Here is a 23,015-nt window from a genome sequence, read left to right on the forward strand (position 1 = left end):
TGAACTTCCAGCAAGCTTAAATACAAGTTCCTTTTCCTTATTTCCGAATCCCAACTTACTTCCTGTTTGCCCCTAATTTATATAGTAATATTCTTAGCTATACCTTAACCAATCATTCTACTAAAATTTAACTAACCAATCCTAACATATTGTAACATGATTATGTAACCAATTATATCCCACCACCTTAATTAGTTTACACCCAGCAAAATTAATTATACAGCAGACAGGAACAATCACAGAACCAGACAGAGATTATACAGACAAACAATAGCAAAGTGGGAACTATAATGGCAAGACAATACAGAAGTGAGGATTTCACATCCCAGTATTGATAAGTGAGTTCTTGCCAGACAGGATGCTATCAAACTAAGTTTTCTTTTACATTTTCTAGGCACTTCCCTTTCTCTGGAGGTGATAGGAATACAATCCTGTCCTGATAGTGCCTAACAGCCCAATAGCACCTTTTTTCAATGTGACTAGGTTGGAATGTGAGGATGTGACCGTTCGCTTCCCAGCTTATGGCTGCCTCTGCTGCTTAGCCAAAGGCCTTAGCCTAAGAACAGGGCCCCAGACTGTCACAGTAAGAGAAGGACCTTACATTGGCAGACAGTGATTTTGATTCTTTCTTTTATACCTCTAACTAGCCAAGTGATAAGAATACACCTAAATTCTTAAAGTACAGGCCTTTACAGGCAGGCCTGAATATCTATATTCTAACAAACCATACATGCTGCATTCAGTGCAATACATGGGATAGTACCCACTCTGCTACTGGACTTCTGCCTGCATTATTTTTACTCTTGTAGGGATTTTGGTTGGGTGTGTTTTGTTTTTGGTTGTTGTGTTGTGGTGCTGGTGGTTTTTTTGTTTGTGGGTTTTTTTTTTTAGAGGAGGGGGGAGTTTTGTGAGTTTTGGAGTATTGGTCTAGGTTTAGGGAATCATAGAATATCAGGGTTGGAAGGGACCTCAGGAGATCATCCAGTCCAACCCCCTGGTCAGAGCAGGACCAATCCCCAACTAAATCATCCCAGCCAGGGCTTTGTCAAGCCTGACTTTAAAAATGTCTAAGGAAGGAGATTCCACCACCTCCCTAGGTAACGCATTCCAGTGTTTCACCACCCTCCTAGTGAAAAAGTTTTTCCTAATATCCAACCTAAACCTCCCCCACTGCAACTTGAGACCATTACTCCTTGTTCTGTCATCTGCCACCACTGAGAACAGTCTAGATCCATCCTCTTTGGAACCCCCTTTCAGGTAGTTGAAAGCAGCTACCAAATCCCCCCTACTCTTCTCTTCTGCAGACTAAACAATCCCAGTTTCCTCAGCCTCTCCTCATAAATCTTGTGTTCCAGTCCCCTAATCATTTTTGTTGCCCTCCGCTGGACTCTTTCCAATTTTTCCACATCCTTCTTGTAGTGTGGGGCCAAAACTGGAAACAGTACTCCAGATGAGGCCTCACCAATGTCGAATAGAGGGGAACGATCACATCCCTTGATCTGCTGGCAATGCCCCTACATATACATGCCAAAATGCAATTGACCTTCTTAGCAACAAGGGCACACTGTTGACTTATATCCAACTTCTCGTCCACTGTAACCCATAGGTCCTTTTCTGCAGAACTGCTGCCGAGCCATTCGGTCCCTAGTCTGTAGCGGTGCATGGGATTCTTCCATCCTAAGTGCAGGACTCTGCACTTGTCCTTGTTGAACCTCATCAGATTTCTTTTGGCCCAATCCTCTAATTTGTCTAGGGCCCTCTGTATCCTATCCCTGCCCTCCAGCATATCTACCTCTCCTCCCAGTTTAGTGTCATCTGCAAACTTGCTGAGGGTGCAATCCACACCATCCTCCAGATCATTAATGAAGATATTGAACAAAACCGGCCCCAGGACCGACCCTTGGGGCACTCCACTTGATACCGGCTGCCAACTAGACATGGAGCTATTGATCACTACCCGTTGAGCCCGACAATCTAGCTAACTTTCTATCCACCTTATAGTCCATTCATCCAGCCCATACTTCTTTAACTTGCTGGCAAGAATACTGTGGGAGACCGTGTCTAAAGCTTTACTAAAGTCAAGGAACAACACGTCCACAGCTTTCCCCTCATCCACAGAACCAGTTATCTCATCATAGAAGGCAATTAGATTAGTCAGGCATGACTTGCCCTTGGTGAATCCATGCTGACTGTTCCTGTTCACTTTCCTCTCCTCTAAGTGCTTCAGAATTGATTCCTTGAGGACCTGCTCCATGATTTTTCCAGGGACTGAGGTGAGGCTCACTGGCCTGTAGTAATATGATTACAGCAGGGTTTTGCAAAAATGAAGGTTGCAGTGAGCATTTTAAAATGGAGTTTGGGTCAAGTTAAAATGGAGTTTGAGTTACAATATAGACAAGTATAATGAATGACAAACAGTGAGCAGAAGTTACAATGTTGAAACAGGTTTCAGAGTAGCAGCCGTGTTAGTCTGTATTGGCAAAAAGAAAAGGAGTACTTGTGGCACCTTAGAGACTAACCAATTTATTTGAGCATAAGCTTTCGTGAGCTGCAGCTGTTTTATTTGAGCATAAGCTCACAAAAGCTTATGCTCAAATAAATTGGTTAGTCTCTAAGGTGCCACAAGTACTCCTTTTCTTTTTGCCAATACAAACAGTGTACGTTTCCGCGATTTAAGCAGCAATTGGATTGAAAGTGAAACTCAATTAGCTAGTTATTGGGGTAACTGGTTTTATGAATGAATGTTGTTTCATTCATAAAAATTTGCTTATGAAGTTATATTAATAAAGCGAACCATTAAAAACAATTCCATTGATCAGCTCTACATGAGTATCCCAGGATGATATCATTATTATTTGTATTGAAGTAGTGTTTAGGCACCCCAGTCATGACTTCTTGGCCTGACTGTACTAGGCACTGTGCAAGCATAAAGGAAAGAAGTGGTTCCTGCTCTACTGCCTATGTATGAGACAAGAGACAACGGGTAGGTGCAGCAAACCAGTGATGAAGCACAAAGTAACAAGAAGACAATACTGGTCAAAATGAAAAGCAGTAGTACAGTGCACCAAGTGTTTAAATATGGTCCAGTTTTTGTAAGCATCACAGCAGAGTTTCCCAGGCCTATTAATGATTGCTTCCATTGTGAAGCTCAACATGGTCTACACCTCTGAGGAAACAGTGCCACCTCTTTATGTTGGCTTTATCTGAGAAGGGATGATGTAGGAGGCTGAGTGGTTGCTGATCCTCAGAAGAGGCTGTAGCAGAAGTTACAAGGAAACAAAATATCTCTAGATTGCAATGAATGGGCAAAATGGATAGAACACAAGTAAGAACATTGATCTAGGGAAATTCAGGATGAGTAGTTTGATATGAGTACCTTCCTTACTTGCTCTCTGGTTATGAGCTGGTGCAAGAGGAGCACCAGCCTAGGAAGACTCATGAGGAGCTGGAGAACTTCTGAATGGGTCAGGACACTTGCAGAGAGATAATAGCAGAGCTTGACCCTGTGATACTGTGGAAGTACGCTTGGATGCGAGCTGTAGTGTACAGGTACAATTTACTAGCACATATTTGGAGTAGGCTAGTTGACAATTTGACCTGTTGTTCTAGAAGTATCTGTACAGCAATAAATGAAGACTGGCAGAGGAGTGTGTTTGCCATTAAAATATCCAAGAAGCAACAGGTGAGTTTGAATGCAACTAGGCCTTCCCCAACTTTGTGGTGCTGTTGATGGAATGCCCTAGTCCTTTCTCTGCCCGCCACAGCCAGCACAGAAATATGTTAGCCAAAAATGCAGCTACTCTAGAAGCCAGCACTTAGACATGTACCTTGGCTGGCTGAACAAAGTGCATGATTCATGAAATTCTAAGCACAATCTGGCAATTCATTCCCACCATGCCACTCTCAAGTTCATGCCTGCTAATTTTTGACCACAGAAAAGAGCACCATCTTGATTGCCCTGTTGCTCCAGATTTTGAACAGGGCCCTGCATGGGCTTACAGGTCTATGAAAGATTTTTTTCTTGAGTTGGTTTTGTGGGAAGCAAAAGCCTTGGGTAAGTAGCACAAGAACTTGGTGATCTCGCAGAACTATATTGTTACCAGGTCCCACACAGTATTACCATGACCTCTCCAATACTTCAGTTCATTTTAACTGTCCATTTAAAATGATCATCTATCCTGGTACAGAATTTATAAGTCATTCTCTGAAGTTGTCTAAATGGACAGGAAACATTCTCTGGTTTGTTTCAGCATGCTTTTCTTCAGGTAATGTGGTAAATTTTGATTAAAACCAATGAACAAATGTTGGCCATAGTTTATTTCGTATCCATAGAACATTTTTTTTGCCTCTCCTCACTTTGACCTTGTACATACAGTTAGTTTTCTTTTGCTTTTCCAGATAAAGTTTCTTACAATATGTACATCTGTATATTTATCTGATGACATGGAGTTACATTAAAACTGAAGCTGACTGTAAATCTTGTCTCTATCTCATTTGACCTAACTCCAAGTATATTATCTTTAGGATTCCACAGCTTGAAAACCATTATTTAGTGTGAACGTGCTTTGTTTGTGCTTTACTTTATAGAAAAGCCTATGTTTTGTTGAATGCACAGTTCTTTAAAAGTATTTCATTATCATTACAATGTATAATGGTAGAACACTTCAAAATACACAATTAAAGTGAATCATACGTGCCATCAGCCCTGGATTCCAAAACTGAAGGCCAAACTCTGCTTGCTTTGCTATCCTGACAAGTCCATAGGAGTCAATGAGTGAAACATGGTTCCATTGAATGTAACGGCAAAACTGACTTCATTTGGACCAGGAGGATTTTACTCAATAAGACTACGTGCATGGGTAAATATGCAGAAACTGGCTCTTAATTTTAAAGATAATAATTGAATACAGTTTGAAAGGCCTTATGTTATCATAAAAAAAGTCATGTTAATTATAAGTGAATACAAATTTCTAAATTAGAAGACTACCAAGCTGCGCTTCCTGTATGAAAAACATCTTGCTACGTTGAAGAATTTCTTGTTTCTTTTATTTTTAAACCTGTTACCCCATATGGACCATTCATAGATTAGTGATGCTCAAATGTGACTTTTATAGTAGAAACTGTTTCTTGTTTGCATCAACAATATTCTAAAGTGGTACGATTTTAATTGGTAATTTAATTGCTTCTGTAGCTATAGACTATATTTAAGTAGTCATAACAGATGTGCTGTATAATAAATTATCCCCAAAAAAAAATAGGCCTCTTATTTGAGAAGTGTCAAAAATGTTAGAGATGTTACCATTTATAATGTAGTTCGGGGGTTCTCCAACTTCATTGCACCGCGACCCCTTTTTGACAACAAAAATTACTACTTGACCCCAGGAGTGGGGACCGAAGCCTGAGTCCTCCCAAGCCCCACTGCCCCAGGTAGGGGAAGGGGGCAAAGCTGAAGTCCAAGGGCTTCAGCCCCAGGTAGGGGGTCTGCAACCTGAGCCCTGCTGCCCAGGGCTGAAGCCCTCAGGCTTTGACTTCGGCCTTGAGCAGTGGGGCTTGGGCTTCAGCCCTGGGTCCCAGCAAGTCTAAGCCAGCCCTGGTGATCCCATTGAAAGTGGGTCGTGACTTACTTTGGGATCCTGATCCACAGTTTGAGAACCGCTGATGTAGCTGATTCCATTGTAGCTCTTATTACAATTCTGGTTTGGAATATACAGAGCATGAAAATGTCTGGAGTATAATAACTTGCCATCCCAACTTGCTGAGTTATTTGATGAGTAACTCATCTGTTTTTAGATGCATTGTGTAAATATTTAGGTCTGGTAACTAGTAGCATTTTAAAAAGCCATAAGAAAATTATATATTTTAGCTTTGTTTCTTATTTTAAATAGTATTTTAATATTTAAACTCCCACTCATTTCAGGGTTAGTTTCTATGTTAATATAAGTACATTTCAGTTTGGTTTTAGTTCCTCCCAGTATTTGTTTTGATATATATATTTTTGGTCAACAGTACTCTTGGCATATATTTACTATGATATAAGAAATGTTTCCATCTTTTTTCCTTTTGAAAGCTTCATTTGTTACTCATTGCTAAAGCAGCCTTCTCAGCCATTACTGCTTTTGTTTTTTTTTTTTTATAAATGCCCGACCTATTTGTGAGTCATCTTTACTTAGTGATTTTTCCAAAAAATGTTTACAAGAGTAAAATCAGAGAAGATTAGGGTTGGAAGAGACCTCAGGAGGTCATGTAGTTCAACTCCCTGCTCAAATCAGGACCAACCCCAACTAAATCATCCCAGTTAGGGCTTTCTCAAGCCGGGCCTTAAAAACCTCTAAGGATGGAGATTCCACCACCTCCTTAGGTAACCCATTCCAGCGCTTCACCACCCTCCTAGTGAAATAGTTTTTCCTAATATCCAACCTAGACCTCCCCCACTGCAACTTGAGACCATTGTTCCCTGTTCTGTCATCTGCCACCACTGGGAACAGCCTAGCTCCATCCTCTTTGGAATCCCCCTTTAGGTAGTTGAAGGCTGCTATCAAATCCCCCCTCACTCTTCTCTTCTACAGACTAAATAAGCCCAGTTCCTTCAGCCTCTCCTCGTAAGACCTGTTCTCCAGCCCCCTAATCATTTTTGTTGCCCTCCACTGGACTCTCTCCAATTTGTCCACATCCTTTCTGTAGTGGGGGGACCAAAACTGGACACAATACTCCAGATGCGGCCTCACCAGTGCTGAATAGAGGGAAATAATCTCGTCCCTCAATCTGCTGGCAATGATCCTACTAATACAGCCCAATATGCCGTTGTCCTTCTTGGCAACAAGGACACACTGTTGACTCATATCCAGTTTCTCCTCCACTATAATCCGCAGGTCCTTTTCGACAGAGCTGCTGCTTAGCCAGTTTAGTTTAGGTTTCGACTAAACTCATGTCTAGTCGGTCCCCAGCCTGTAGCAGGGACTACAAGTGGCGGTAGCTATGTCCGGTGGGAGAGCGTCTCTTGCCAACAGCACTGGCCACACTGGTGCTTCTGTTGGTGTAACTTAAGTCTCTCCAGAGGGGTGTTTTTTTAATCACACCCCTGAGTGACATAAGTTATACCGACAAATGTGCTAGTGTAGAAATAGCCCTATACGGAGAAAATAGAGTCCTCTGCCAACTTCTGTTTGTTTAGCAATTTTCAGTACACTTATCAGTTTTAGTTTTAAAGCGTTACATCTTTAGATTATCTTGCTGAAATTGGACAGAAATAATACATTCATTTAATTAAAAAATAAACACACTTTGATATCAAAACCTTTTTTACCATTTAATTAGTATGTATGTACTATGTTCCTCTGGAACAGTTTGCTTCACCCAGTGATGCTGGTTTTGCCCAGAACTGTTGATAATAGTACCATGCTTCAGAGAAATTCCCCTTGAGACAATCTCCTTGATAAAATCTTATGCTATTGCCGGTATAATTTGCTTCTGCATAATTTCCAGCACTTTTAAGTAGTGGGGTTGATTTAATAATGCTTCCAAAACAAATACTGACTGAAGATATCCAACAATTTGGAGGAGTCGGTGGCATCCACCCAACATCATCTCCTGGTCAATTGTGTGGCCTAATGAGCCCAGATGTGCTGGGTGGTGGGTGGGCTCACTCTGAGAGATGCTGTTCACCTGTTGGCTGTGCAATTCTAGCTTTTCCCCTGGACAACCTGGTAATGGCATTCCTGTTAGAAAGTAAAAATATATTGTTATGCAACCAAGTTTAGTAATAGGTTTACACCAGCAGGCAGAGACTCTGGAATAATGATGCAGATGTGAGCCCAGTAAATAAAATAACCAGCTGTTACTGCAAGAATGTGTAGAGACTGCTTGCCGCCGCCTCCTATTGGTGCTGTGACAGTTTCATTTCCCTCAGAGGCAAGAAGCACAGGCATGCCCCTGAACAACTTCGTGATTTGGGGTCCTTGTCATCTGAGAAGAGCTACTCCTGCTAGGGACTATATGCAGGTATGCCAGGGTACACCTGCCTACCCAGCCTGCTTAGTAACTCTTACATTATTCTTTTCTGTATCCTTTTTGAATATTGGTTTGATTCAGGGAGGTCACAAAAAGATGGATGGATGGATTTAGCAATTTTTTGTCCTCCTGCCTTAACAATATGCAGCAATGTGTTTTTTCTGTGATAATGACATGTGAGTGAATTTACCTAATCAGTTGGATTATATTGTATACAATATTATTTGAATGAAAAAATCTAAAGTTTTATTACAGGTAAGCTGTCATGCATTGGCAGTTGGATTATGCAACACCCTGTGGGAAATGATTTTTTTATAAATCAATTTAAGGTTAGCCCACAAACTCGTAGCAGATACTCCAAACATAACTGGACACGTTCTGCAAGTGTGTCCCTGGAATTCTGTGTTCAGTTTTCTGTCTTTTGGCAGGGTTTGGGAAGGGAAGGAGCCTGTGCTTATCGTAGAGAGCGCAGGCTCTTATAAGCTATAGCCTGTTTGTTAGCTGGAGGAGAAGATGGATGGTGCGATGCTGCCAAGAACGTTTATTTTACATAAATAAAATAACCATTCTAAATATTTGTTCACGGTAGCAGATCAGGCATTTGTGACCCTTGGAACTGATGATGATTATTGCCGAGGAGCTCTGGTTCTTGGGCAGTCCTTGAGGAATCACATGACCTCTAGAAAGCTGGCTGTACTAATTACACCACAGGTCTCCAGTGCGATGAGGTAAGAATTCACAAATTCTCATTTGTAGTTAATGTGAAAAATAATCAGTTGCAAACAGGACTTCTGTTGAATTTCTTGCCATAACATAGTTACAAATAAACCGACTGTATTTTTATTTTTAACTCCTACCTTAGCTTCTTGCTGTTCAGAGAAACTAAACCCAAGGTTTTCAACAGTGACTAGTGATTTTTGGGTTTCTCAATTTTGTATTTCCACCAAAAAAGGGCAGCATACCCTCCTAAAAATTAGGCTTCTTTAAGATGTCCCAGGTTCGGCACCTAAAATTACTAATCACTTGAAAATATTGCCCTAAGTCTCTGGTGGTGGAACATGTAAATATTATTTTGTTTTGTTTAAAAACAAAAACACATTACCGCTTACAGTCTGATTCCACAGCCATCCCATGTGCAGAACTCTCATTCGATCGCTTCACATCTAATAAATTAGTTGTATCAGGCCTGGACAACAATATGCTGGGAGACCCAGTTACTGCAGGACATGATGCATGTAAATCAGTAGATGGTAATCTTCCCTCTTACCACTGAACCAGTGCTGCAATATACTGCTGAAGGTGCTATCTGTTGAATGGAATGTAAAACAGAACACCACAGACTTCAATTGTTACATCTACTTATACTGGGTCTGAGTTTGGCTTTGTGTGCAGTGTGGGAACTGTGTACATTGCTGATTCTGAATGCTGTGTGGTGGTGATCATAAAGCCGGGGGCAATTTTTCCTTCCTCCTCCCCACCCTCCTCCTCCTCCCCCCGCAGGTTAGATGTACTGGTAAATCCATGCTTCCTGGATTTTAAGCGCAGGTCAAATCTGAATAGTATACTATCCCTGAATAAGGCTCTAAGATCTTGATAAGATGAATTTTAGAGCTGGATGGAATTATTTTATCTAATGAAGGTTTTTTGGTGACCGTTTTCAAAAAATGTCCATTTTTTTCCAATTGAGAATAATATTTTCAAAAGCACCTAAATGACTTGGAAGCCTAAATCTCAGTGAAAGTTATAGGACTTTTTGAAAACTTTACCCCACGTAAAAAAACCCCAAGCAAACCAAATCTTAACCCCTTCCCCCCCCCCCCCCATCATATTTTTGTGACTAATGACTGATTCTGAGAGCCAGTTAGTCCTTATTATATAAGCTTCAGAGTGCAGGGCTTTGGACAAAACCTAGGATATTGTAGGTGATATCATAACACAAATAAATTACCTTAAAAAGATTTTTTCCTGTTCTAGGCTTGTAAATGTTGATGATCATCAATTTCAGTATTGTCTAGGAACGTTCTGTGAGTGATTATGAAGACACACCTTACTGAAATTCTTTTGAGAGGGTTTGAAGCAATAGTTATATATCTGTATCTCACAAATTTTAAACATGTATAACTGTGAGGATAAATTTACTCTGAGTGGCACAGGGAGGTGCAAATAGCTGTACCAGCAAGGCCTTCTACACCATGGGGAGGGACCATGCACTGCAGAAGTGGCCTGTGGTGGTGGTTCTGCATGGCTACGCAATGAGAGGACAGTTTTACTGTCCACTTGGCAAATGCTATAATAGGGATGCACTGAAAATGTGAGAGTCCTAGTTACACGACCTCCCCAGCCAGAGCCAATCACTTCTTGAGATGCACTGGCCCTTAGAAGAATGGAGGTTGTAATTTGTCCCCCTATAGTTACCTGTAGGGCAGATTTCTTGTTTACAGGGACCGTGCATCTTGGTTTACACTCTAGTTTGTGTGTGTTCGTGGGTTTTGTTTTTTTTTTAAAACTGGACCCAGAATGACAGTCAGTTCTGATATCTGCATGCCAGAATTTTTGCACTATGTTTTAACTGAAGAAATGTTTTTAAATTCTGTTGTTCCTGTATGTTGCTTGCTTTATCAGGACTGTCCTCTGCAGTGTGTTTGATGAAGTGATTGAAGTGGATGCAATTGACAGTGCTGACTCAATGCACTTGGCTCTGCTGGAGAGGCCAGAGCTGGGTGTAACCTTCACCAAACTTCACTGTTGGACTCTCACTCAATATAGCAAATGTGTCTTTATGGATGCAGACACTTTGGTGAGTAGAGTGGTAATCATGTTGCTAGGATTCTGAGAGATGTTAAAGATAGCTGGGTAGGTTCTGCTAGACCAGGCTAGCCGCGTCCGCAGGTTCGGCTGATTGCAGCTCCCACTGGCTATGGTTTGCTGCTCCGGGCCAATGGGCGCTGCGGGAAGCGGCGTGGGCCAAGGGATGTGCTGGCTGCCGCTTCCCGGAGCGGCCAACTGTGGCCAGTGGGAGCTGTGATTGGCTGAACCTGCGGATGCGGCAAGTAAACAAACTGGCCTGGCCTGCCGGGGGGCTTACCCTGGCAGGCCGCATGCCAAAGGTTGCCGATCCCTGTGCTAGACAAATCCAGACTGGTACCCATCAGAGTAAGGTAGCCCAAAGATCAAAAGAGTTTGTGCTGAAATAAAGCTGTCCAGTACAAATTATGGCCATGATCCCATGGGCCATCCTCTACACATAAACCGTTCATTTTTCAGGATTAGTTGGGCCATTTTATTGTTTATAATAGAAATAAAGTTAAATAGTTGAACATTTGTCTCTGGGTCTGAAAAACATTTCTATGAGCTGTGATCCTGTACTGTGTCTTGTATTTACCAAAAAAGAGAGAGATTCAGGGGAAATGTTTTTTTTATTAAATCTTTCCTTTTTGGGGTAAAGAAATGTATTTATTCACTATTTTATATATCTGATTTATAATTTTATATAAAAGAGTACCTATCCCATGCAATAGGCTTCTCTTAACCATTCAAATTTCAGGCCAGATCCTCAGTTAACGTAATATAGCATCTCTCCATTGAAGGAGCAATACAGAATTTCATCAGCAGAGGCTCTGGTCCTCAATGTTATAGTATAAACTGAGCAATCTTTCCTGCTCCCTTCAAAGCTTAAAAGAAGGAAACCCGCAAACAAACATACTAGGCAAACAATTCCAAAAATAAAGCCAAACAATTTTATAAAAACAAACTAGTGCTCCACTCAGCTGTCTCCAGAGTCGGTGCCAACCCAGTTCTTTCAGACACACAGCTTTCACCAGCCCTTATTACACTTGTTCAAACAGATGGGCTCTGCAGCATGCCCAGAAGGACCCGTTCTGTCTCTGTCTCTAGATATCTATATCTATATCTATAAAAATGTACCAGCAAGGCCTGGTTATATGCTGGGGTGTAAAAGTGTTGTTCTCCTTGTTGCACTAGAATATTTTGAGGGACTTGCCGTTTAAACCTGGTGATCATGTTGTAATGTTATTAGGGTCACTGTTTTACCTTAGAACTTAAGGAAAGCGAGAAATATTATCTTATCAACTAACAAATGAAAGTTCTGATCTCCAGCCTCCTTTGTACTGTCCCTGTTTAAAGTGCTCTAAATACTTAGAACTTCCCTGACAAGGATAGTAATTTAATCCATCAGTTTTGATTTAGCTGTCCAGATGTTAAAGGCAACACAATGTTCGTAAACTGTTACTTTAAAATTGTAAATTTGAGTTTCTTTTTTTTCCCCCAAGGTGTTATGTAATGTTGATGAACTGTTTGATCGGGAAGAGCTTTCAGCAGCTCCTGATTCTGGATGGCCAGATTGCTTTAATAGTGGTGTATTTGTCTTTCGACCTTCTGTAGAAACTTATAACCATCTGCTGCAATTTGCTACTGAACATGGCAGCTTTGATGGTAAGTCTTTGAGAGAACATAGAGCAAGAAATTACCCTTACACTTAACAAGACAATTCTCCACAACTGTAAAGGGCCGAGCGTACTACTTAGCAGAGCAGAGGGAGGAAATGACAATACTCAAGGTTTAATCTCTCAAAAAACCTCAGCTGATGTAAATTGTCATAGCTCCAGTTTACACTAGTTGAGGATCTAACCCTAGAACTCTTGATCAGATAAGCTGGACAGGGGTTACCTGAATATTTCTGCCTCACTACTCATTATTTCATTTAAAGCTTACATTAAAAAAAAATTCTTTCCTTTGTCTATATCCTGTAAATAGAAACAGACAAATTGCTAAGTATGAATACAAAATAATAACACAAGCTAACAGGGACAAAATCAGAAAGGCTAAGGGACACAATGAGTTGCACCTAGCAAGGGACATCAAAGGCAATAAGAAGAGGGTCTATAAATACATCAGGAGCAAGAGAAAGATGAAGGAAAGTGTAGGCTCTCTGTTTATTGGGGAAGGAGATCTAATAACAGATGACATCAAGATGACTGAGGTGTTTGTCTATTTTACTTCAGTCTTCTCTAAAAAGGATGGTTTAAGCACCCATGGACTGGAGAAGGGCAAATATAGTACCTATCTTTAAAAAGGGGAACAAAGAGAATCCAGGAATTATAGATCAGTCATCCTAACTTGGGTACCTGAAAAGATACTGGAACAGATTATTCCACAACCAATTTGTAAGCACCTAAAGATTCATCAGGCTAATAGGGTTCATAGGAATAGCAGGCATGGATTTGTCAGCATGGATTATGCCAAATCAACGTAATTTCCTTTTCTGACATTGTTACTGGCATCGTGGGTAAAGGGAAAGCTGTAGACGTGATATAGCTTGATTTTTTTTGTTAGGCTTTTGAGGCTGTTCCACATGTTGTTCGCAAAAGCAAACTAGGAAAATGTAGTCTATATGATATGGCCTATAAGAAGAGTGGAAAACTGGTTAAAGACTGTACTTGGAGTAATTATCAATGGTTTGCTGTTAAACTGGGAGTAGGTGTCTAGTAGGGTCCCACAGGGGTACTAGTCAATATTTTCAGTAATGACTTGGATTATGGAATGGAGAGCATACTTAAAAATTTGCAGATGACCCCAAACTGGGAAGGATTGCAAACCTGGAGGACAGGATTAGAATTCAACTTGACCTTGACAAACTGGAGAACAGGTCTGAAGTCAACAAGATGAATTTCAATGAAGACCAGTGCAAAGTGCTATGCTTGGAGAGGCATGATCAAATGCACATTGATTATGAATCAGCAGTGTCATGCAATAGTGAAAAAGACTAATATCTTTATGGGATGTATTAACAGGAGTGTCCTATATAAAACATGGGAGGTAATTGTCCAATTCTGCACTGGTGAGGTCTCAGCTGAAGTACTCTGTCCAGTTTGGGTGGCTACACTTTAAGAAAGATGTGAACAATTTGGAGAGAGTCCAGAGGAGAAGGAAACAAATGATAAAATGTTCAGAAAACCTGGGCAATGAGGAAGAGATTTTTTTAACAAAAAAAACCAAAAAACCCTGGACATATTTAGTCTTGAGAGAAAAAGACTGAGGGTGGATCTGATAAGTCTTCAAATATGTGAAGGGTTGTTACAAAGACTATGGTGAGCAAATGCTGAAGGTAGAAGAAGCACCAATTGACTTAATCTGCAGAAGGGGAGATTTATGTTAGATATTAAGGAAAATTTTCAAGGATAGGTGAACTCTGGAATAGACTTCCAGAGGAGGTTGTGGAATCCCCATCACTGGCAGTTTTTAAGAATAGGCTTGACAAACACCTGTCAGGGATGGGCTAGGTTTACTTTGTCTTGCCTGCATGCACAGGGGTGGACTAGGTAACCTCTCAAGGTCCCTTCCAGTCCAGCATTGCTAGGATTCTGTGATTCTATGAACTTTTAATTTCTGTTTCCTTCCATTCTTTATTATTTGATGATTTAGTAAGTGTATGTATTTCTCATCCTATGAAATTCATGCTGTATAATTATATTTTGTATTTATATTAACTTTCAGTATATTAGCCAGTAGGCTAATTCTGCAAACAGTTACACACTGGCATCAAGCTGTTGCTTTTGTTACCTCATCTTCCCACCCACCATCACCTCGGTTGTCTCTTTTGTCTATTTGCTGCTGCTTACGGGCAATTTTTACCCAATTTGAAGATTTTTGCAGTTTCTTCTCATACACAAACTGGCTTTTGAAAGCAAGACAGCACTGAATAGTCATATAACTTCCTCTTTGGAGCCTAAAGGATTAAGCTAAAATACAGTGGGGGACACAGATTTACCTCATGACTCTGGGCTAGATTGTGCTTTCGTTGTGCAGCTGCAGGAACAGAACAGGGAAGGAGCATTGGCTCGTGCTCCACTGGCTGGCTTGTGGAGGAGGTGGAGCCCAGGCTCCAACCATGTGTTCAGGGGGGAGCAGGAAATGGGTGCACAGCACCCACTTACCCTGCACGCCCAGGCTCAAGGTCCAGGGAGACTGCACAGGATTATAAAGCCGTGTGGGTATGTAGCTCAAATCACTCAAGTTTTAGACCAAAGAGTCTCACTTGCACTCATTTTTTCTTTTTTCAGCACTGAATTTTCTCTTCGCTATTAAATCTTCAAACAAATTGTAGCTTACATGAAAATTTTGTTGATGCTGTTTGTAATTTTATTTATTCTCTAGGTGGTGATCAAGGCTTATTAAATAGTTTCTTCAGTAACTGGGCAACAACAGATATTGGCAAACATTTACCGTTTATCTACAATTTAAGCAGTAGTGTTATCTACACATATGTTCCTGCTTTCAAACAGTAAGTAGTATTACTGGTGGATGATTGCAATTCTATACAACCCTTTAATATATTTTGCCCATTTATAAGAGAAAAGGCTAGTGACCCATTCTGAAACTTGTTGAGTAGGAGTTAGTCTAACACAATAGTCCACAATGTGAAGTCGTGTGACAAGAAATTGGAATACAGTAATGCAGAGCCTTTATCATCCGCTCTGATACAGAATACCAAGATTTCTCAACGCTTAGTATTGTTAAATAGCTCTTACAATAGAGAACAAAAGTAAAAGTTGGAATAGTATTACTTGAATTGATATATCTTGGTTGATATGTCACTTCAGTGACACTTTCCTTATATTCTGCAGACCACAGATTACCTAATGGCACAGTTCTGATATTCTTACTACAAAAGTAGCCCCATTGATTTTCATTAGAGTTTCTCACAGTGTAAGGGTATTGAAATCTGTCCATAAGATTCTTCCTTGAAGCAAAATCGGTCTAGCAATTATTATATGATTTCAAATGCTCTTCTTTTTTTCTCTTTTAATAAACTTTTATGGTACACTGTTACAGGTATGGCTATATGAAATTCTTTCAAAAATGGGTCATGAATTCGATGATCCATTAGTGTGAATTACGATGAACTTCTTTTGAAGCTTTCACTGGATAATTTAAATACTGGAACCACAATAATCAATAATTTTTGCTGCTTTGATATTCAGTAAAGTGATTTTTATTAGTTTGGAGGGGAACATGCAAGAAGAGATGAACTATTTCCATTGGAATCAGCAGTAGGAAACAAGTGACAATGCAGTCTTTTATTTCCTTTCTTTCAAGCAAAGCAATTCAGATTAATAAAATAATTTAATTCAATAGCTTTCAATTATTCTGCATAACTGAGATCACATCTGGTGATATTTCATTGACCTCTTATTAATGTATTGTCACGAGTAGCTGTTGCAAGATGTCATGCCTGCCACTTATGAAATGCCAGTCAGGACGTATTCATTCCTATCCCGCAACTTTGTATTTCTCTCCTCTACAGTTTTGGCAGAGGTGCAAAGGTAGTTCATTTTTTGGGGCCAGCAAAGCCCTGGCACTATAAGTACAACTCTCAAACAAGAACAGTTATGCAGGATGACTCCACCTCAGGATCTCAGCATCAGTTCTCATTTCTTGTCCTCTGGTGGAAGATATACTATGCTAACATATTGCCTTTGTTAGAAAAACTTCCAGAGGTGGAAGACACAGAATCCCAGGGACAAAAGGTAAAGTGCTATCTTGGAAAAGAGACTAGCGGGAATATGCCAAAATCAAAACACCAACAAAAATTCCATAAATAAAAATAAATTACTATCTTGACTTCTTTTTTGGCCTGGGGAGTTGAGTGAGATGGGAAGGCATGATGGCTTTTGAACGGCAATAAACCTGCAGTGACTTTTTAGTGCAGATGTTGTCTAGAGATGGATGTGATAACTGAACCTCTGTGTAAAGTATTAGCTTATTATTATTAGTGCTCCAAAGATTTTTCCTTTGTATCAAAAGTAAACATAATTGATGAATAATGTTTGTAAACTGACACTTAAACCTCCCAAAACCTCTCTCCAAAAGCCTGGCAGCCAGATTTTCGGCTGGTGTAAATCAGCATTGCTCCACTGTCTTTGATAGAGCTAAGATGATTACCGTCAGCTGAAGACCTGGTGTGGGAATACAGTCACTTTACCTTTTTTTCAGAACTGCATTGTAACTGTTCGTATGAGGGTCATAGCTTCTCAGCTTATTGAATAAAGTTGCCCTGAAAAAGGTCTGAATATTTATGTTGAGGAAATAGTTTGCTATAGCTTTACAGCTGAAAGCATGCTGCTGTAAAGCATGCAGTTTGGCACTTCAATTTTAATTTAAAGGTAAAACTTAAAAATTAGTTCTCTCATTAAGAAATATACTCTTAATTTGCATATTTAAAGTGGCTAGAGTAGACTAGTTGCTGATAAACAGATTAGATTGTGGTTTCAAAAGAGATAAAGCAGCAACTAGAAGTAGTGGGGGCAGAGAATACTTTGATTTTGATTGATACGCATTATAAATTTCATCTCCTTGATACATGCAAATGAATTTTCACAACTGTGTTTAGAATTGGATGATGATAATCATAAAAACTTCAACAGGCCCATAAAATCAGTTGGAGTATTGCCACTGATGTGAAGAGAATTGGTTTGTAAAACCTTTCTTATGCCTAGCAAACTGGGAAGGAGGAGAGAGGAAGGGGAACTGCAGGTTATAGATATTTGCAATTTTTGTTTGCCTAACTTTTGTCCCTCCTATACTTGGTAGAATAAAGAAAAAATAGAAGTAAGCTAGCATGGAAATTGAATAATTTCTTCTCAGTGGACGGGGGTGGCTTTAAGGTTTGTATTAAGGGCTTGATCCATCTCCTACTGAAGTCTATGGGAGTCTTTCCATTGACTTTAATGGGTGTTGGATTGGCTACGAAGTTTAGGTAGGAGACTCTCACTGAAACCTGTGCCCCAGTCTGGGGATAAAAGAAACCCCTTCAGATTCTGTAGCTCTTTATTCCTTAACTTCTATAGGGCCTGTGGCAATCAACAAGAAAATACCACAGTAGAACCTTGTGTCATGAAGAAAGTGTAAATATTTTTTATAATTTGTTAAATCACAGGTATCATAAAACAATTTTTTGCAAAATTCTTCTTTTAGTGATGTGATTTGTTTTTTCTAGCACATTTTCAGTGGAGATGAAACTAGACCAAAAAATGAGAATCCTCTGATCAATTCTCTGCAAATCCCTGTGTTTCCAGAACAGACATCCGAAATGGACATCACTACTTGTCCACCGGAAGAGTTTGATACTAAAACAGTAAGTACAAACTGTATATTTCTTGTGAATAGCTATGTATATTTTTACATATTGGGCACTACCAGTGATGGACATTTTTATGATGACACATGTAAGCCTCTAAACAAAATTTAATTTAAGCATTTGATCTTGATGATAACATCCTCCTCAATTTAGTTCTAGTGCTTTAATTCTCTCACTGGATTCAGAAGTAAATTCAAGTCTCATCATGAAAATTTATGGTCTTTGATCTTCAGTCAAGAATGGCTCTGATGTATCTGGAGGTTAAAAAATTTGTATTGAACATTGCCAAGAGAATATTTGACAAGTTAGTGGGTGCTAAATAAATCCTAGGGAAATTCTACTGCCAAAGTAACCTTATTGAATTACAGTATTCTTATCATTGTATAAATTTAAAGCTGGAATCTTCTTTTATCCATAATATCTACAGAGATTTCTGTTTAAAACTTAAGTGTATTCCTCAAAGACTGTTTCCTAGTCTGCATTCCTCTGATATAGATGTACCGTTCACTTCTGCAAGGCAGTTTAAGTTCCCCTTTGAGTACTTGTTTTACACTTGTGTATGTCAATTTACTTAATTGGAATAGCTTATATGCTTACTGGAGTGAGGTCACTTGGATGCACATTATTCTGTTCATCCTGGCTCCTTAGAGCCTTGTCCATAATAGCACTTTCATACCATGCAGGGCTACTAACCATAAAAGTTTTTGTTTTGTAATACTTGCCATATTATGGTAGATTGGGAGAAAGTAAATCAAATTGTATCTTCAGTGTCACCTGCTGTTTGTTTTTACTGATTACACTCCCAATGCATCCGATGAAGTGAGCTGTAGCTCACGAAAGCTTATGCTCAAATAAATTGGTTAACCTCAAAGGTGCCACAAGTACTCCTTTTCTTTTTACTCCCAATACAGTGGCCAAATGAAATATAATTTTCCTCATTTTTAATGGCAAAATCTGTGTCAAGGCTTCATAACGGTACTGTGTTCGTGTGTTGTAAATATATCACTATTTTAGTGTTTCTTGACCATTATTGTAGAGAAGTGTAGTGGTTTTTGTTAGAGCTTTTAGAGAGAAACTGCAAATGAACTATTTGCAAGAATCCCTTTTTTAAAAACTGAATTTATTTAAAGGATTTTAATTTTTGTTGAACCTTTCTGATGGTGTTGGAATGTTGTTTGACCCAGACTATTGCCATATACACTACTGCGTGGTAATTCTAAAACATGTTGCTTAACAACGTGGTTCTTTGGGTTTTTAAAAATATCTTTAAATTGCTAGTTTTATACAAGCTACTCATTTAATTTTTCATTAAAATAAAATATGAATGCTTCATCAAGAGATTATGTAAACTAGGATTAAGGGCCTCCCACTTAAAATGGCCTAACTCCATTGACCTCATGGAGTTATTTCTGTTTTACTTTGGTGTAAGTGAAAAGACACTCACACTTAAGGGCTCTATGTTCTGATTGCCAGAAGAAGTGAATGTGTATTTCTGTTAACCTATGTAGACCTGAATACAGTTTCTCTACTTCATCTCTATTATGGATCACCTTGATCTGCTCTCATTCTGTAGATAGAAATTGCTTGCCTAGCCATAGAGCAAACTGAACTTCTAGCATCTCTTTTCCATCCTTCATTCCTCCAGCTGAAATTATTTTCTACTGTACAAATTCTGTTGGTGTAAAAACTGTAAAGAAAAAGCAAGAATTAATAAAAACTTTACATTACAGCCACCTGTACCTCAAGTTGAACAACCCAGTTCTGAAGTCAGTCTCCCTGAGCCAGACCAGCCATTAGAACAGCTTGCCTTTCATCCTGCCCCTCAGCAAACCTTGGAACTGGTATATACAACTTCGTGTTCCATCCTTGTTGCAAGTCTTTGTGCATTTACTTCATTCTTTGCCAGCACAATTTTGGGAGAGATCAGCTAATTATGATTTAATTTAACATAAGTATGTCTTAGCTAATCAGGCAGATATAGAAATGATTTCTCTGTATAATTTCTTGGCCATTTTCAGTCCTTTTTTATGAAGCTCTCTCTTTAATATTTGTGAATTTTCTATCTGAATGTATACCCCCCTCCCCCCCCCCCCCCAAAAAAAAAAGAAAAAGAAAAAAGTGGTAAATTTGTGAAATTAGTCTTGGTTATCTTGTAATAAATAGTTGTTTCAATTATAATTGGTGTTTAAAGCTCAAATATACTATCTGCTGAAATAATTTAAGATAAATATAATAGGTTAAATCTTGGTTCCATGGAAGTCAATGGGAGTTTTGCTACTGACTTGGACAGAGTCAGGATTTCACCCATAATATTTAATCTTCTGTCAATAATAATATCCAAAGGTTAGCTTTAATCCATGTAATAAAGGTAAGTACATGGGTTAGCATGTATTAGTAGGGATTATATATTTACTTAAGAAATCAGTGCCAGATTTTGTCACATGTGCATATCTCCAGGGAGTAAGTATACTCTGTAAAATGTTTTGTTCCTTGGTTGTTGGGCCTCAAGTAAACGTACTGGGAGCTGAGCAGAAAGATCTGGAGTTTTATTTTGAAACTGCCTTATTATGAATTTCTTACAAGTGCTCAAAGGATTATGTGGACCCTTCTGAATGAGATAAGTCAGTTCTTCTTTGCTCATAACATCAGAGGAGCTGCTTCTCGGCGTGCCTTTCTGAGCAGAGTATTCGGATGGAGCAAACTTTCAACTACTACTTTATCAGCTGCCATAGTATTTAGATAGTTGGTATTAAATCCACAATATTTTAAATTTGGTAGGTACTATATGAAAAGGCTTGAAATATTAGACAGTTTTAGGAGTGCAAAATTTCTGATGAAACATTATCTGTAATGTACTTTACAAACATGACCAATAGTCTAACAGTCAAACAAGTCAGACAAAATAAATGCCAGATAAGTGTCCTGTGGATTTTTTTTTTTAAATATAAATCTGATTTAGGAACTCATTAACACAAGGATCTCTACTGAAATCTTCCTATGGTTCTTCAGTTTCCATCAGTAGTCACATGTCGGGCATATGCCATTAATACTACAGTAATATTGCTGTCTGCCCCTCATGGTTTGGAGAGGCACTACAGTAAATAGCTTCACGCTTTTTCTTCTAATTATTACTTAAGGGTTTTGTCATGCTATAAGGAAAATTAAGATTGAAGTCATTTAGCAGGCAGCACTCTCAAACTGAACGAACTGTTCCATCCTTTTCTGCTTGTCAGATGGTCTATTTTTTTACTTGAATTCTCACTTTATCCTTTGAATGACTTGATAGATGATATACTGTAAAGTAAAATCTCTCTCTGTTAACCTGTGCATTGGGCGTCATCGCTACATATAGATTTTATTTAAGCAGATGTTAGGAATTTTTACATTCTGCCCTTCGCTATATATTCATCTGATCCTTGGTTTTTGTTACGGACTACTTTGTCAGGTCAATTAATAATTTTTCTTCCCTACATTATACTTGATTTTACAGAAATGATCCTTAATTGACATGTCCAGAAAGGAAGATCTCTTAGATCTTCATCTGGAGTCAAACAGAACAGTTTGTTACAGATAGCATATATCAAAGATAAAATGTATGAAAATTGGTGGTTGCATTCTGGATCGTCATACTTGCCTGAGTAAGGGCTATTTGTATGAGTAGTGGAATACAGGGTGAGGTCCTAGGTCAGTCTGGAATATTGATTTTGTTTAAGTCATGTGAAACAGGGTGGGTATATCATAGGTATTACAGAAATGAAATTCCTTTCACAGTATATTAATTTCCCTCTAATTGATTAAATTATCAGTACTTGTTCATTATCTTTTATTCACATAATAACCTTTGCTAATAGAGTCTCCAAACCAAAATTAGCAAATTTGAAATATCCCTCAGAGGAGCAAACTATCTGTGCATTGAATGGTCGTTGTTTTAATTAAAATTTACAAGAGCTTCAGGATGGTTAGTGAGACTGGTGTCTGACAAATGCTGTTTCTAGCCTGAGTTCTTACTGCCTTGTCCATTAACTCTTTGGAGACCAGACAAAACTATGATCCCAGCCTGGCACTGGGATCTGCTAGTGTAGATACCTCTGTCCATGTGGAGTCCTGCTAAAGTTATTCAGACTCTGCGCAGGTATAGAGCGTTATTCATATGTATCCTCATTAAAAACCTCCTTTTTTTGTTCGCATTTCTGAATTTGCCAGATTGTGAGTTAAGACAAGGAAATCTGTTTGACTCTTTCAAAGATACTTTGCCAAGTGATACAGCTGCGAAAATGTGACCACATCATGGAAATCATAATGAACAATGTCTTCAAGATAATTTTGGTTTGGATAATTACAATTTAGAAACTGATTTTTAAGGCTAATGAAGTGACTGCTTTGCTCTGTCCTGTCTCCTTTCCTAGGATGAGCCTACCCATCATATTTCTGAGCTGCCCACTCCGCTCAAACCAGAAGAGCCAAATGCAGAAGATGAACGGAAGAAGTGGGAGGAAGGCCGCATGGACTACATGGGGAAGGATGCTTTTGAACATATTAAAAAGAAATTGGATACATTTTTAAAGTAGACTTAATCGTAATGCAATATATTGACCAGCCACTGTTTGCGTTTATGGTGTACATGCAACCCCTGGGATGTTTTGTTATCTTCCTTTGATACTGAAGTTAAAATGGAACTCCTCTATTTTAAGAAAAAAATTGCAAACATAGCACCACTAACTTTTTAACTCTGGTGTGTGCCTCATATTGATTGTTGACCAATAGTGCCTCATGAGGTAGTAGTGCAGAAATTGTGACATCTCCACTTGACAGCCCTGCATTAAGGAAAAAGTCCTATAGTATTCTGCAGTAA

The 23,015-nt window shown here is 39.1% G+C and overlaps 1 protein-coding gene across 1 annotated transcript; it reads left to right on the forward strand.

The window, feature by feature from the left end:
- Nucleotides 1–8,586: 8,586 nt before the first annotated feature.
- On the forward strand, nucleotides 8,587–22,731 carry GYG2 (glycogenin 2; the record flags this gene model as incomplete). Its single annotated transcript, XM_077810958.1, has 8 exons — nucleotides 8,587–8,735; nucleotides 10,630–10,804; nucleotides 12,297–12,459; nucleotides 15,181–15,307; nucleotides 16,331–16,553; nucleotides 18,023–18,160; nucleotides 19,894–20,004; nucleotides 22,570–22,731. Coding segments are annotated over 8 exons (1,248 nt in total), but the record flags the coding sequence as incomplete, so codon positions are not given.
- Between the last annotated feature and the right edge of the window lie 284 nt (nucleotides 22,732–23,015).

The sequence above is a fragment of the Eretmochelys imbricata genome, chromosome 1 (genome assembly GCF_965152235.1).
Source record: "Eretmochelys imbricata isolate rEreImb1 chromosome 1, rEreImb1.hap1, whole genome shotgun sequence".
Taxonomy (NCBI): domain Eukaryota; kingdom Metazoa; phylum Chordata; order Testudines; family Cheloniidae; genus Eretmochelys; species Eretmochelys imbricata.